General features: G+C 38.5%; 1 protein-coding gene across 1 annotated transcript in view; it reads left to right on the forward strand.

Annotated features, from left to right (window-relative positions):
- LOC129235346 (dystrophin, isoforms A/C/F/G/H-like) overlaps positions 1 to 15718 on the forward strand; it is a 202546-nt gene that overhangs the window by 72091 nt on the left and 114737 nt on the right. Inside the window, exons 4-8 of the mRNA XM_054869146.1 lie at positions 5222 to 8884; positions 8948 to 9262; positions 9494 to 9799; positions 11167 to 11669; positions 11740 to 11827. Coding sequence (XP_054725121.1) covers positions 5222 to 8884; positions 8948 to 9262; positions 9494 to 9799; positions 11167 to 11669; positions 11740 to 11827 — 4875 coding nt within the window. The remainder of the gene's footprint in view (positions 1 to 5221; positions 8885 to 8947; positions 9263 to 9493; positions 9800 to 11166; positions 11670 to 11739; positions 11828 to 15718) is intronic.

Here is a 15718-nt window from a genome sequence, read left to right on the forward strand (position 1 = left end):
CTGAATTAAAATCGTGTCGCGGATGACCCAGGGTCACCAGTGTCCAGCCAGCTTATCAACCATATGGTTATCTGCGATATCAAAATGAAAATGAAAAATTACTATAATGTTAGATAAAACGAAAGAGAAGTCAGGCTTTCCTTAGCTTAGAGTATTGATTGTCGTTTGGGTGTGGGAATCCTAATTGACTGCTTCGTTGGCAGTGATTACTTTCGCTTTGAAAAAATGTGGAGTTCCACGCAGGTTCAGCGCGCTTGGTCTCTGAATGTTGCACCACGCACAAGTCCCTCTTGTAGGTATGTAAGTAGAGAATGAGTACGGGGTTTGTTGAAAAAATAAGGGGGATTTTGAAATTACGCGGGCTACGTGCATACGACTTTCGATTATTATTTTTGGTTACGTTGGTACACTCGTCTCGAAGATATGTTCACGGTCTTAGCAATACAGCATGTTTAGTTTGTTTGTGAGAGGTATAAATAAATAAGACAAATGTTTGCGTCTTCGGCGATTTTCTCCTATCGTCTCTTGGCTCTCCTGGACTCTCACATTGAGACGATTGGCCTTTGGTTTCGATGTCATAACCAAATATTCATGATTCGTCACCAATTCTAACCCTTTTAAGCAAATATGGATAATCGCTGACGTCATTCAACAATTCCTAAGCGATGCTCAAAACGTTGATTTTGGTCAAAATCCAGCAATTGTTGAACGAACTTCGCTGCCACAAGCTTTATGTTCAAATTTTCCTAAAAGGTTCCATGGTATGAGCCAACCAATATGCCGACATGTTCAGCGACGATTCTGTATAACAATCTTCTTCACTTTCTCAACGTTTCCATCGGTTGTGGATGTGTTGTGGCGTCCAGAGCGAGCGTCGTCATTCACACCTTCTCGACCTTCTGCAAAAAGTTTGTACCACTTGTAAACATTTTTCTGACTCAAAGTACTCTCATCTTATTCCACTGTTAACTTTTTAAGTGTTTTTGATCACTTAATTCCATGTTTTACCAAAATATGATGAAATTTTGATCAATTTTTTTCGATAGCAGTAAATCGCCGAACACACAAAACACTTGTCTTATTTATGCCTCTAACAACAAACTAAACATGCTATATTGGTAAAACCGTGAACATATCTTCGAAACGAGTGTACCAACATAAACAAAAATAATAATCGAAAGTCAAATGTACGTAGCCTGTGAAATTTGAAAATTCCGCTTATTTTTTTAGCAAACCTCGTATATAGATATATTCTGCGCATTCCCAGTGCGAATGAAAAGTTACTAAAACAGCATTTAAAATGACGTTGAGCGATGGAGTCGAGATGGCACTACTGCTCCACCGAACCAATTTCTCAGTTGTTTAACCACTCAATGTCTTTGGTATTTTCGAATTCCAGAGTTAGAGAATTGATATATTAAATTGCAAAATAATGATTTGTATGAGGAGTGTGACAGAACTTAGAAACGAGTTTCAGCGGAAGTATTCAACATTTGTAACAAAAAATGAATAGCTTGATTTGGTTGATGTTAAAAAGGAATAATAGAAAATATTAAGAGGAAAATAGGGTTTCTTTCTTTCTGGAAATAAAAAAACAATTTCCTTAACTCAGTAGCTCATTAAACAAAGTTCCCCAAGTCTGAGTTACAGCCCTCGATATATGCAACCTTATGTATTCTCTCAAACGAGAGGAGCAGATGAAACAAACAATCGTCGAAACTACAGAGCGGTCCATATTCTTGCTGTTACGTTTATTGGACCGTTGTTTTCAATTGCAAGGCTGATTGGATACACTCATTGGTCCTCCTAAGTGAAATAGTTTGCGTCTCAAGACCTAAAGGAACAAAACTTGCTACTCAATCCAAGTTTATTTTTAATATCAAGGTCCTTGCGCCTAGACAGAGATAACTTTAAACGTTGATATTCTAGCGGATATAAAGAAGAAGATTAAAAATGATCCTCCTCTCAGCTCATCGTCTAGGGAAGAGGTAATTTCAATTAAATTTAGCAAATTGAAACCGAACCATTGTGATCAGCATTTAAACCCAATAAATGTTCAGGTGTGTAGTTGAATTACATACTTCAGAATTTAATATTCTTAATTTTAGATTTACAACAATTATACGAAGTACAATTCGAATTCATTGGTTTTTAGAATTAATAAACTTTTTACATGCCCTGAACTAAATATACTACAGGGTGGGCCATATAGCGTTTGCTTTTTGAAGCACCTATTTTTTTGAGAACGGTAACACAAATGACATGTTAAATGTGTTCATAATTTACTTAAAGGTTTGACATTTACGAAATGGGACGCTATACGCTTGAACAAAATTGGGAAATATTGAAAACCTATTTCCAAAGTGGTGAGTCTTCTTCTTCTTTTCTAATTTTAACATCGGTGGCTACGTCAATAGGCAAAATTGTCGGATTTGGGGCTCAGAAAATCCACACGTTACTGTAGAGAAGCAAATGCATCCACAACGAGTCACTGTTTGGTGCGGTTTTTGGTCTGGCGGCATCATCGGGCCATTTTTTTCGAAAATGAGCAAGGAGCCGCGGTTACAGTAAATGGCGAGCGTTACCGTGACATGCTCAACGAGTTGTTTCCAAAAATTGAAGAGGATGATATGGACGACATTTGGTTTCAACAGGACGGTGCAACTTGTCACACTGCCAAAGTTACATTCGAACTTTTGGCTACCGTTTTTGAAAACCGAATAATGAGCCGAAATTCCGATATCAATTGGCCGCCTCGGAGCCGTGATTTAAGCCCGTGTGACTATTTTTTGTGGGGAGCCGTTAAGGACAAATGCTATGCGAACCATCCAGAGACGATTGATGCTTTAAAACACGAAATCGAAGTTGCCATTCATGAAATTGGAGCCCAAATAATCGAAAATGTGCTTCAAAATTGGGTTGATCGAATGGACTACTATAAAGACAGTCGTGGCAGTCATTTGAACGATATTATTTTTCATTCATAAATGACAATGTTCAATCTTCAAAATAAAAAAAAAAGTTTGAAAAAATATTGAATAGATTTGTTTTTATAGCCGACTCAAAAAACAAATTTTACATGGCCCACCCTGTAGTTATCAGCAACTTGAGAAATTTTCCAGAAATGTGAATTCATGGCTTCAATCTCAAATAAATAAGTATGCAGATGGGACACAGCTAAAGCAGGAAGCAGCAACAGCCATAACGGAGATCTGCAATGGCTTTCTAAATTTTTGGTATAGGGTTTCCTAATAGGAATGGTTCAATGCTTATTAGTTTGATATCTCAGATTTAAGTAGTACACGAGTAGTAGTATTAATAAAAATTCCTATAAATAAACCATTAACTTAAGTCTGCGATACTTTAGACGAGTATAAAAAGCATAGTCGTCTCAGATGCGGGGCGAGCACATTAAAATACTATGTGAAAACAGTTCTGAAGGTTTCAATTCTATTGCTTGTAATATCTTTGATGAGCAAAAATCCTCGGTGCTTTCTCTTACCCTTAATAATCTCTAAGCTCAGAATCCTACATCGAAGATTGTACGATGTTATAGTATCATTTTGTACATTCCGCGAAGCGCAAATCCCGTGAAAATTTACTGGATCCTCTCTAAGCGCTCGCAACGAACTTTGAGTGCCGAATAAATCTTATTTAGAGTCCAAAGGCTTTTGAAATTCATGGATTTGCGTTTATGAAAACCGAGTTTTTAGATCGCAGTTAGATTTATGTATTTTCTATGGTATTAAAAGCTTAACTTAGTGTCGAGGTAAGCACCTAAGTACTTTACAGTTTCAAAGTAGAAGAAGCTAACATCCTTACCATATGCAAAATTGAATGTTATTGGTAAAATAGGCAGCGAAGAGCAAATTAACAAAAATCCTTTACTTTTAAAAAATAAAATCTGTAAATCTTGCGTAGTCTTAGCTTTAAATCGTCGACGCAAACGCTCGCCAAATTCGAAGACTAATGAAAATCGTGAAAGGTAACAGTCCTAAAAGTCTACCTTGGAGTATACCAAAAGATACAGAAATTGGGTGAGAGAAACTGTCACAAACTTTGATGATTAATTTTCTGCACTTCAAGCCACTTAAGAGCAGTAGAGTGATTAAGTATTCGTGATTTAAACTGCCAAAAGCCGTAACGAAGTCTGTGACAGGCTGTAGCAGACATGTAATTTTTTCGAGGTCTGTTCAATCTGTTGTTTATTATTTAATCATTCAGCCCCCGATGTCAAATTATCATGGCAAATTATACACTTGAGCAGCATTTGCAAACGACAACACTTTATTACGGAAGGTTTGATCACGGAGTTGACGAGAATTGCGCACTAAGAGCATGCGATTTGATCTCGCTAGACTTTTTCTTCTGGCCGAGTTTCTAAAGTCACAAGTCAATAAGCTGTCATCTAATATTATGAAAATCAACATAACTTAGCCTATTGTTCAAATTCAACCGCAGCTATGCAACAGAGATATTGAAAATGTTTCCATGTCGCGGTGCAAAGCCGCGACGGATATTTGAGCGATGAATATTTCACGCGCAATGAATAATGGCATGCAAGGTCCTACAAATAAAAAATAACAATTTCGTTAATTCCGTTTATTTTATTCCATCAACATTAACTCAATCTTTTTAGAAAACCCTATATTTTCACGTTACGCATTTAAATTATCTTGCCGAGTGTAGGAGGAAGGAAATATGAACCGAATTAGAGATATTTAGTTGAACAGTAGATAGTAGGGGAGGATGGAGATATCCAACTCAGCTCATCCTCAGGGTAAGGGAGGGTGAAGTGCAGAAGGCAAGTGTTTCGTGTTGCATAGAAATAGCAAAGTCAAGGACTTGTGGGTGTGGTGTATGCAAATTACAGTCGAATAATGAGTGACAGGTGGAAAATACGGGAACACACAAGCAGTAGGATAAGTGTATTTGAATGTGTTAATGTTTGTGAATGCAGTTCCACGACACTCAAAAGCGATGAAGCATTAGCGTACAGTTATTTGTAAGTACATAGTCAGAAGAGTATCCACTGATGTGTAGGTTGTTTATTAGTTTTGTGTAGCAAAGCAATTTATATATATATATTTTACAAACATTTCTTTCACATTTCTCTTACATTTCTACTACCTTTCATTCCATTATGCTAACTCCTCATGCAATTACGCTTCACTTGTTTAACTCAAATGAATTGCATGTATCCGCACTCGCTCTCTCACAGAAACCGGAAAGGGGTCGCATGCGCGTACATCACATCAACAACATCAACAAAGTTATCCAAGTGATACAAGAACATGGCGTCAAATTAGTGAATATATCCAGTGATGACATAGTCGCTGGTAATCCGAAATTGACACTGGGCCTGATCTGGCTCATTGCGCTCGAGTTCAATGGCCAAAATCTAGTCAAGAGCCAGTCTAGCAATGGTGTTGAGAAATCCCTCCTTGCATGGGCGTGCCAATTCGTCGAACCGTATGGCGTGCAGCTGCACGACTTCTCCACTAGTTGGGCGGATGGACGTGCCTTTCTCATCATACTCAATGCGCATCTCGACGATATTGATTTGAGTGCAGCGCTTACGAAACATCCATTGGCGCGACTAAAGACCGCCTTCGATTTGGCGCATAAGTACTTTAAGATAGAGAAACTGCTCGATCCTGAGGATGTGCACACACACAAACCCGACAATAAATCCATACAAATGTATGTGATGTGCTTGTATCACGCAATGGAATCGCGACGCAATCGCGAACGCAGTGACAGCGCCGGCGAGGCAGTGCTGTTTGATGAGAAGGCGCAGGAAGCGTTGCCACCGCGCCCGCACACAAACATCACAGACCTCGATGAAGTGCCATTGGATAGCGCCGAAGAGGTATACTCGGATGTGAGCAGCACACCGGTAAGCGGCTCGGATGCGGTGAAGTCGCCTAAGTATAGCACTGATACAATGCGCAGCATCATGGATATCGGCATGGATGAGAGCAAACCGTTGGATTACTTGCGCATGACGCACGACAAATCTCGACCCATTAGCACAGCGACAAACGCGTCGATTGAGATCACTAGCTATCAGGCGGCGTTGGAGGCGGTGCTTACGCTGCTGCTAGAAGATGAACAAGTACTCTCACGCGAGCTGCTCGAACCAATTGATTTTCAGAGCGCCAAATTACAGTTTCACGAGAATGAAAATTTCATGCTGAAACTCACCGAACACCAACAGTATGTGGGCGAAGCCCTTGAAGAAGGTTCGAATTTGATCAACGAATCTCAGAAAACCTCGGGACTTACAACCGATGATCAGAATGAAATACGCCAGCAAATGGTGCTGCTGAATGAACGTTGGGAGACCTTACGTCTGCAGGCGCTCGATGTGCAGGCAAAGATACTCGCTCGTCTGGCTGAATTCCAGTCGCAGCAGATCGAGAAACTGCGGCTCTTTCTCACCAATGTCGAAGATCGCATATCTCACATGACGGACATTGGTCCAAGCTTGCCTGCAGTGCAGCAACAGATTGCCGAGGCGCGACAACTCAAAGAAGATTTGTGCAATCAGCAAACGCTGGTAGATAGCCTTAGCAATATGGTGGTGATAGTGAATGATGAATCTGGCAATTTCAACGATCTGGAAGATAAGTTGTCCGCACTTGGTGAACGCTGGTCGCATGTCTCCAAGTGGGGCGACTTGCGCATGGAGAAGCTACAACAATACAAATGCATCTATCGCTGGCTAGACACGCGCGAACAAGATCTGAAGGCGATGGAGAGCAAAGATGTTACCGATCTGGGCGGCATTACGAAGCGCATGAATGACCTGAACTATTGCGCTAAAGACCTTCTTGAATTGGAACGCTACCTCATTGATTTGAGACAGATGGTGGCAGCTTCACTGCAGGAGGGCGATGATCAGGGTGAACGTGTATTGATGCAGTTGGAAAGTTTTGAAGATCGTTTGGATGCATTAAAACAGATCGTTGAAGTACAAACTGACCGCATCGAAGCGAAAGGCTTCAAGTTCGGACGCGATCGTGCATCCTACGATGATAGTCGCGTAGTGCGACCTGATGGTTGGGTGGATTTCCAACTGCTCATCAAATTTGGTGAAGAAAGTGAAGAGTTGAATGAGGAAGATATTACAGAAGTGCAAGAGTCACAAGACACCACATACCAAGAAGCATCACCAGAGGGTAATAAGAAACGCAAGTTGCGTAGCTCAGATAATTTTTATTTGCTCACCGGCCGCATAATGGAGGCAATCAACTTTCTTGATGACTGTGAAGACCGTTTGCATAATATACATCGCCAGAGTTTACGGAACCAAAGCGAAATTTTGATAGCGCTCGAGAAAGAAGTTGCAAAACATGCACCATTAACCAGCGAGCTGAAGCAACTCTATGAAGAGTGTGAACAGGAAAATATGAAACGCAATTTAATTATGGAGGCCACGCAGATTAAGCAGATTGATGAACGTTTTACCAAGCTCATTAAGCGTATAGTGGAACAGAAATCTGAAACATCACAAATAATAGCCAAGGAAAAGTTCTATAACAGCTTGACAGGTTTCAAGCTGGTGTTGGCCGATTCGCGCGACTGGTATAAGCAGCACTCACAGTCGGCAAGTAAAGCCGATTTGGAACAACGCTTGAGCCACATGGATTCGCTGTCTGGCGAGATCGCCGATGCAAAAGAGATCACGGCAACGCTCAGTGATGAGCTGCATGAATGGAAGCAGGACTTCAACATTTTCTATGAGAGTTGGAATGATATGAAGCGCGCAATAATCACACTCATACAAGACAAGGGTGGTCTAGATGAAGTCACTCAGCGTCAGCAATGTTTAGAAGACTTTATGGTGAAAGTAGCTAGCGTCAAAGTGGTCGTCACAGATCTTGCGCACATGCAGCAACAGCAAAAGCAACTGAATGAGCTCGTCGAGGAGCTAGAACAGTTGAGAGCGGACTACGAGTATGTCTGCGAACGACGGCCCGATACTGAAGCCACTGAGTTTGTAGAGAATTGGGCGAAAATACCAGAGCAACTGAGTGAGCGAGTTATCAAACAGACGACGGCAATTGAAAATCTCAATCACTTCAATGCCGAGTATAATGCCATACTGAATGTGTTGCGTAAGCTGGAGGCGAAATTCATGCGTGACGATGCCGACAACACAGATCAGTCTTTACTTAACTGCCAGCCAGCGGTTGGTGACAGTAATCGGCTGAATATGGAGCTGCGCAAGATCGAAATTGACGTGATTAGTGCCCGAAACTTTAGCGAAATACTCATCAAGGATGCGGAGCCGGCGCACCGTGACCACCTGCTCGCACAAATTAAGGAACTGAATGAGTTCTTTACAAAGGTGCAGGAGTTGCACAAAGGGCAGGCATTGAAACGTACGCAAGTGCTCGACAAAGCTGAAGAAGTCTTCAAGAGACTGGCAAAAACAGAAATATGGTTAAATGAGCTTGAGCAAAATACGCCGAAGACAAATATCTCTGAGATCAACAACTCCAATGAGCTGTTTCAAATAAAAAGTAGATTTCAAACACTAAAGGAAACATGTGAACGCGAATCTGTGGGCTTTCGCGAGCTAAATGAAGTTGGTGGCGAGCTGTTACTACAAATGGATGAACTCAAAACAACGGGCGAGGAAGTGGACAGCAAATATGCGCAGCTGCCGAAGAAGTTTACGCGCTTGAGCGCACGTTGGACCGAGGTCACTTCGCTGGTGTACGCAAAGACAGCATTGTTGGAGCACATTTCTACACAGCTGGGTGAATTCAAGAAATTTATGGTCTCCGAGTCTGGATACCTGGATCGATTGGAGAATAAAATAGGCAGCACGCCGGAGAACGCGGATGCAGAGGAGATCATTGAAGAGTTGGATGTGAGTATTTTTTTTAGTACAAATTAGAAACTTTACTAATTTGTATGCATGTATGTATTGCAGGATCTCGAGAACGTACTGCGTGCGCATTCTGAAGAGTGGTTGGAGAAAATTCAAGAAATTGGCAATGAGCTAATTGAAGATGAATTTATGGCGAATTCAATACGCGCCGAAATCGATGGTATTGTCGAGCGTTGGATGCAACTACAGCAGCGCGCTAAGCAACGCACTGAAATACTGGAGAAGGAGGTAAGCGAGGCTGAGCAATCCGAGAAGTGCATTGTGCAATTTGAGGCGTGGCTAACGCGCGTCGATGAGATACTCACAGAACATCTGGAGAATGATGTGACCATTGAGGATCTGCCGGATGATTTCCAGGTAAGTACTGTAATGTGAGTGAGAGGGAGAAAAAGGAAAACGCAGCTTTTGATCGAAGGACTATAATTTTATATATAAAGCTAGAGAGAGGAGGTTCTGCTTTTAATCGTAGGACTCTACTTATAAATGAGAAGAGGAAGAGCGGGATAGAGATAAAGATAGATTATAATTTCAATCAAAAGAATGCACTTGTGTATGTAATATAATTTTTAATATTATTTTTTTATCCAGCGCTTGGTTAAAGAGTTCGAATCGAAAAAGCAGTGCTTCCAAGAAATTGATGAACTTATTTCTGAACACACACGTAATGGCAAGATTGAAGCCGCCAACCGGCTACAAGAGAAGCTAAATTTAATGGAGTTGCGTTTCAAGTCGTGTCAACTAAAGCTAAACAAATGCACAGCGCCCCAACCGGCATACGAGTCACGCTTGAATCGAGCAGTGGCTGAGCTGCGTGCGGTCGAACATTCCACATTGGTACTAGACGTGGCCTCGGCGGGACCTAGTACTGTGCAGGCGCAGTATCAGAAATGTGTGGTAAGTATATAAACATATATGCATATATATTAGGGCGGGTCGATTTAAAAATCGCTCATTGCTCTGTGAAAATCGTATTCTAGGGATGAAAATAAGAAACTTTACCGAAGGAACTATACCTCTAAAACGAATTCTGATGTCCCCCAATTTGGGTCGAACGAAAAATCTCACTTTGACCCATTTAGAGTGCTCCAATCGAGTTCAAATGTATGACCGACCCCCACTAACTTTGGACGGCCGATCCACCCATGCCAGTGGCACACCCCCTGGAACTCCCCTGGGGGGTCCCCCATACAATCATTTCAAAATATCATCATTTTTGGCCTTTACATGAGAAAAGAAATTAAAAAGTTCGACCCAAATTGGGGGACATCAGAATTCGTTTTAGAGGTATGGTTACTTCGGCAAAGTTTCTTATTTTGATCCCTAGAATATGATTTTCACAGAGCAATGGGCGATTTTTTTGCCTCCCCACAAAAGACACTAAAAGTTCGACCCAAATTGGGGGACATCAGAATTCATTTTAGAGGCATGGTTCCTTCGGCAAAGCTTCTTATTTTGATCCCTGGAATATGATTTTCACAGAGCAATGGGCGATTTTTTTGCCTCCCCACAAATCGACCCGGCCTAATATATATTAATTTAATATATATTCTATCAAAAATATGGATCTTGCACCGTGTTAACGCACCGTCTCACAAGGCTTATATTGTGAACACTTTTTTGACTGAAACTTCGACAAATGTCATCGAAAAACCACCGTATTCACCGGTTTTAACCCCCTGTGATTTTTTCCTTTTCCCAAAAAGTGCCCTTAAAGTGCCACTCCGTGGACGCCGTTTTGAGTCGATTGAGGCCATTAGGGAGAATTCGCTGAAGAAGCTGAAGAAGATCTCTTCAAATGCGTCTAAAAGGTGCTTTGATGACTGGACTAATCGTTGGCATATGTGTATTTCTTCGAATGGAGCCTATTTTGAAGACGACACAATAAATGTGGCTAAAAAATTATTTTTTTTTGCGTTTTATTGAACAATTCCCGGTACTTTTTCGACAGAATGTATATTTTGGGAGACTTCGTAAAATCGTTGCTTTAGGAGATACCTAAAATATACAGTAAAATAAGTGCTTCATTTAAAAAGCATTAAATCTTCAGTTTTTTTCAATCACTTTTCCTATATTTCGATCTTGCGACCCATACTTTCCGCATTCACTAAAAAATGTAAGTTTCAACGACAGTCGATTTTATGATTTCAAAACTAAACGGTATTATAACCGGAAATGACTCACTTTTGATGACTCACCATACATTTTCTCAGATTTTACTAACTAGGAATTTCATATCTAATGTTTTCATTTTCATTTGCTAGCAAATCTACCGCACACTTTCTGAGATCAAGCCGGAGATCGAGAGCACCATCAAAACTGGCCGCAAAGTGTGTGAGGACAAATTTACGCGTTCGCCTAAACAACTCAGTCAACGCATCGACGCACTAAAACATCTCTACAATGCGCTTGGCGAGAATGTTACACAATCTAAAGTGTTTCTGGAAACGTTGCTGAAATTAGCACACCAACTGGACGAATACTTCGATCTGGCCGATCAGCTGATAAGGCGTTTCGAATCACTGCAAGAGATGCAAGATCGCAATTCGGGTTTCTTGGAATACGAAGATCTACTACAGCGTTGTGAAGAATTGTATGAGGAATACAGCAAATCCTGTGATCAATCGTGCATGGAGGATACACGTCAAAAGATTGATGAACTAAAAACGATCTACATGAAATTAACTAGCGCAGATGTGATCAAACGTTTAACCGAAATGAAGTCCACATTACAGAATTTGGACAACATATCACCAGAGACGTTGAAGTAAATTTATAAATACCTAGTAATTCCGGTGACTAATTTAACACTAAAGGTGTTTTTATTTTCCCCACAGAGCGATGGAGCATGAGTTGAAACAGATAAATACGCCATCGAATCCGGATATAGAGAAGCTGCAACAGCAAGTAATCGCAATTGTAGTGGTGAGCAACTAATGACACTTACACGTACATACAAAAAACAAGAAAAAAAAAAATCAACTCGCAATTTTCTATATACACTCGCATTCATTCCTTATTTTTAACGCTAGTAGATATGTTTGTATTTGCTGCTTTCTGCACCTTCTTTGGCGAATTTTTCATTTTCTATAGGTACTTATCCTTGTAATTAAACTCTAAGTGTGTAGTCTTCGCGTCAATTTGTATTTTTCATTTCATTTCATTGGAAATTACATAACAATTCACCTATTTATTAACTCTCAACTCATTTCTTCATTTACTCACACCAACTTTCGAATACCTTGGAATTAATTACATACTACCGCTTTATTATATTACTTGGTGGCTACCGCTTCCTCTACCGCTTATAAATATTTGAATAATTCCGTTTATTGTTTAAATTATTTGATAATTGACTGAAATATCACAATTTGAGTACTTATGAATGAAGTTTTTAAAAGTTATTTTATGTAATAATATTTTTGAAGAAGACGTCTTTTAAAATCGTAAGATTTACTTGTTTATTTATTTTTGTATTAGTTTAAAAATATTTTTTGATTACTTCAAACTTTAATGAATTTATGTAATATTTATAATTTACAATAATATTAGTTTGGGGAAAAGAAATCCGTTATTTTTGCGCAAATTGTTGAGAACTGTTTTATGGTAAATCTTTAGCCTCTCCGGGGGGATGCTACGAGTACTAACATGCAACTTTAATTATTTCTGTGATTTTATCCAAATTATCGACATTGCATAAAAAAAAAAATGTGAGTCGTCATGGGACGCCTTGCAGATGTGAAACTTCGTGTGTGTACAAGTAATATGCATAAAAGATAATATTATTACAGGAATCAAATATAGCCTAATGAAAAAATGAAGTATTACGAATTTCTTACAGAAAATGGTAACTTTATTTAATAAACATTTATTTACATGTGATATCAAAATTCGATATTAATATCAAGCCACAATTTAAATATTTTCATCTGTGACTTCAGTAATAGTTATATTCGATGTCTCCCCTGCCGGTATTACTGTGACGATTGGTCGATGATAACTAAAGTACTTTACAAAAGTATTGGATGAAATATTATCAAGATATCCCACAAATACAGCATCTATTATTGTTCCATATTTGGTAGTAGATTCTCTAGGATTGTTGTTGATTTGCAATTGAAATTCTTTTTGAATTTTTTGAATTTTCAGGTGGCGCAAAATTAATCATCCTGTTTTGTATTTGAAAATTATTAAATAAAATTAAAAAAAAATTAAATAAAAAACTGACTTTGAATGATGAAATTTTTTGAATTTTCATTTGGCGCAATATCAATCATCCAGTTTTGTATTTGAAAATTATTACATAAAATTAAAAAAAAATTAAATAAAAAAATGACTTTGAGTGATGAAATTTTTTGACGTTTCTGGTGGCGCAAAATTAATTATCCAGTTTTGTATTTGAAAATTATTAAATAAAATTAAAAAAAAAATTATTTTGAGTGATGGAATTTTTGTATTTTCAGGTGGCGCAAAATTAGTCATCCAGATTTGTATTTCAAAATTATTAAATAAAATTTTAAAAATAACAAATAAAGAAATTATATTGAGTGATGACTTTTGACCTTTACGCCCACCATTGCTTGTCTGTTTTTATACAGCAGCTCTACGCTTCACAAATTTCAATTATGTTTGACGTACTGCACGATTAATTTTGTGTCACTTTGTATGATAATCAAAATGTGTCTTTAAAATATGCCTTCCTCCATAGGCTTAAACTTTTTATTCAATTTAAACTTTTGCTCTTACGAGCTGGCACATCACGAATTTGCTATGAAATAAGTTTGCACGTTTCATTTCGAATTAATAAAACAATAAATTTGGCATTGCAAAATAGTTCCACTTGGTTTAAATAATTGAGTAATGAAACTTCTTTCTGATGTGGCTCTGCTGTGGCTCTGCAAACACTGACCTTCGTAATTTCTTCGCACAGAGAGCGCGCCTCAAAGGTGCCCACTCTAGCCAGCCTTCCAGTTTCCCATGAATTCTCTGTAATCGAATTCCTATTATCTACATAGCAAATTACCGAACACATTCCAAAACACATAACGCACCAACATTTACTAAGCACTCACGAGCATCCAACTTGCCGCTCTTTAGCAACTCTACATTTGTCTCTCTAACATGGCACACATACTAACACACTTTAACCCACATCATTTGTGAGTTGTTCCTTTGAAATTGGCTTAGCACTTCTCATACTACTACACATAAATACTACTACACACCGCAAGCGTCGCCACGCCAACGATTCGGTTTACAAGTGAGCCAATAGATGTTTCACATCAAAACGCCTAACGGAATCGACGAAACCAAAATTGCACGTAATTAACTGTTCCAGTGTCAGCAACATAAGCGCCATTCAATATTTCAGCGGCCTGGCTTCTATTTTCGCGTTTATCAATGAAAAACTGCTAAACTTCCATTGTTAACACCCTGTAACTCACAAACGAATTGCACAAACAAAAAACTGCAAAAGCATTTTTTTGGTGTCACCTTGACATCGTGCATAAACTTCAAATTTAACGAGATATCGATCACTACAACCATCTACCGAGAAAATAGTGAATTTATTTTTCACCAATCTGATATTTGAACATATTTCTATAGTAAAGTTGTTAAGAATGTATTAATATCACTTTACGTTTCATATTTTATTTACTTTTTAAATAACTTACTTTTCAAACAAAAACTCTAAAAAGGATATTACTTGGCAACCGTACTCAAATGTCATCCTGAATTAAAGTTGTGCATGCATTGCATCTATCCCATTTGAACTCCATATTAATCTTTTATTTAACCGTATAGGAATATTCTCAGAGTGATGAATACCTTTCCGCATAAAGCTCTTGGAACATAAAATTCGATTCGCATTCGTGTATCGTCTTATTGTATTTAAACTTTTTAAATAGCTACCTACAACATTTGTACATAGAAAAATAGTTGGCAATTCTTTTCAAAAATATATCGCAAGTAAAGCTGTGAAAAATATTTTCCGTTTGATACTCGTATTGTGATGTTTTATGACAAAGAGTTAATTATTAAATAATTAAGTTACTTAAAAAAGTGTGTACCGAATAATTTCCGTGAATAACACATAACTTTAGATGAACCTATTTAACATCTTTCCTACGTAGGGATGGTTATATTGCATTTTAACATTTTACATTAAATAATTAACGAAATAAAAAATATATACTAAGGGAAATTATTGGCAACCTTTCCGAAATAAATCGCTATTCTTAAATGAAAATTTCTGTTGTTGTATCCATACCCCATCAATCCAGCTATTTATTTTATTTTTATTTTGTTTCTTTGAAAAGGAGGACAACTTTATACCGACTAATCCTTGTGAATAGCACATAATTGTAGATAATTATTTTAATAAAAATGGGATGGTGGAAATCTAAGTATAAGCATAAAATGCTTCCATATTGAAGCTGTACATTTCATTTGATATCTATAATGGATTATTTTACTTACCCATTGACAAATCCAAACCAAAAAAAAAAGTGAGACTTGCACGCTTAGTGCGGTCTCCTGTTAGTTTCTGTACTGATCTGAAGAGTTTGAAGACAAACAACTTTTATCTATAGTTAGCGACTCATATTTATTCCATGCCGGGCCCTGTAGGGCACTCGAAGCGTAACCAACTTCTGACCGCTCGCGCAGCTGATGCATGGGCATTAGTTGGCTAAATGACAGTCCTGAGTATTGTCGAGAGTAAACGCGAAAAAAGAGAATCAGTATTGGATTTCAATCGTAATAGTGTGATTGCATTATATTTGACTGGAAATCACAACTAGCGATTGTTCGTTA

This window comes from Anastrepha obliqua, chromosome 1 (assembly GCF_027943255.1).
Source record: "Anastrepha obliqua isolate idAnaObli1 chromosome 1, idAnaObli1_1.0, whole genome shotgun sequence".
Taxonomy (NCBI): domain Eukaryota; kingdom Metazoa; phylum Arthropoda; class Insecta; order Diptera; family Tephritidae; genus Anastrepha; species Anastrepha obliqua.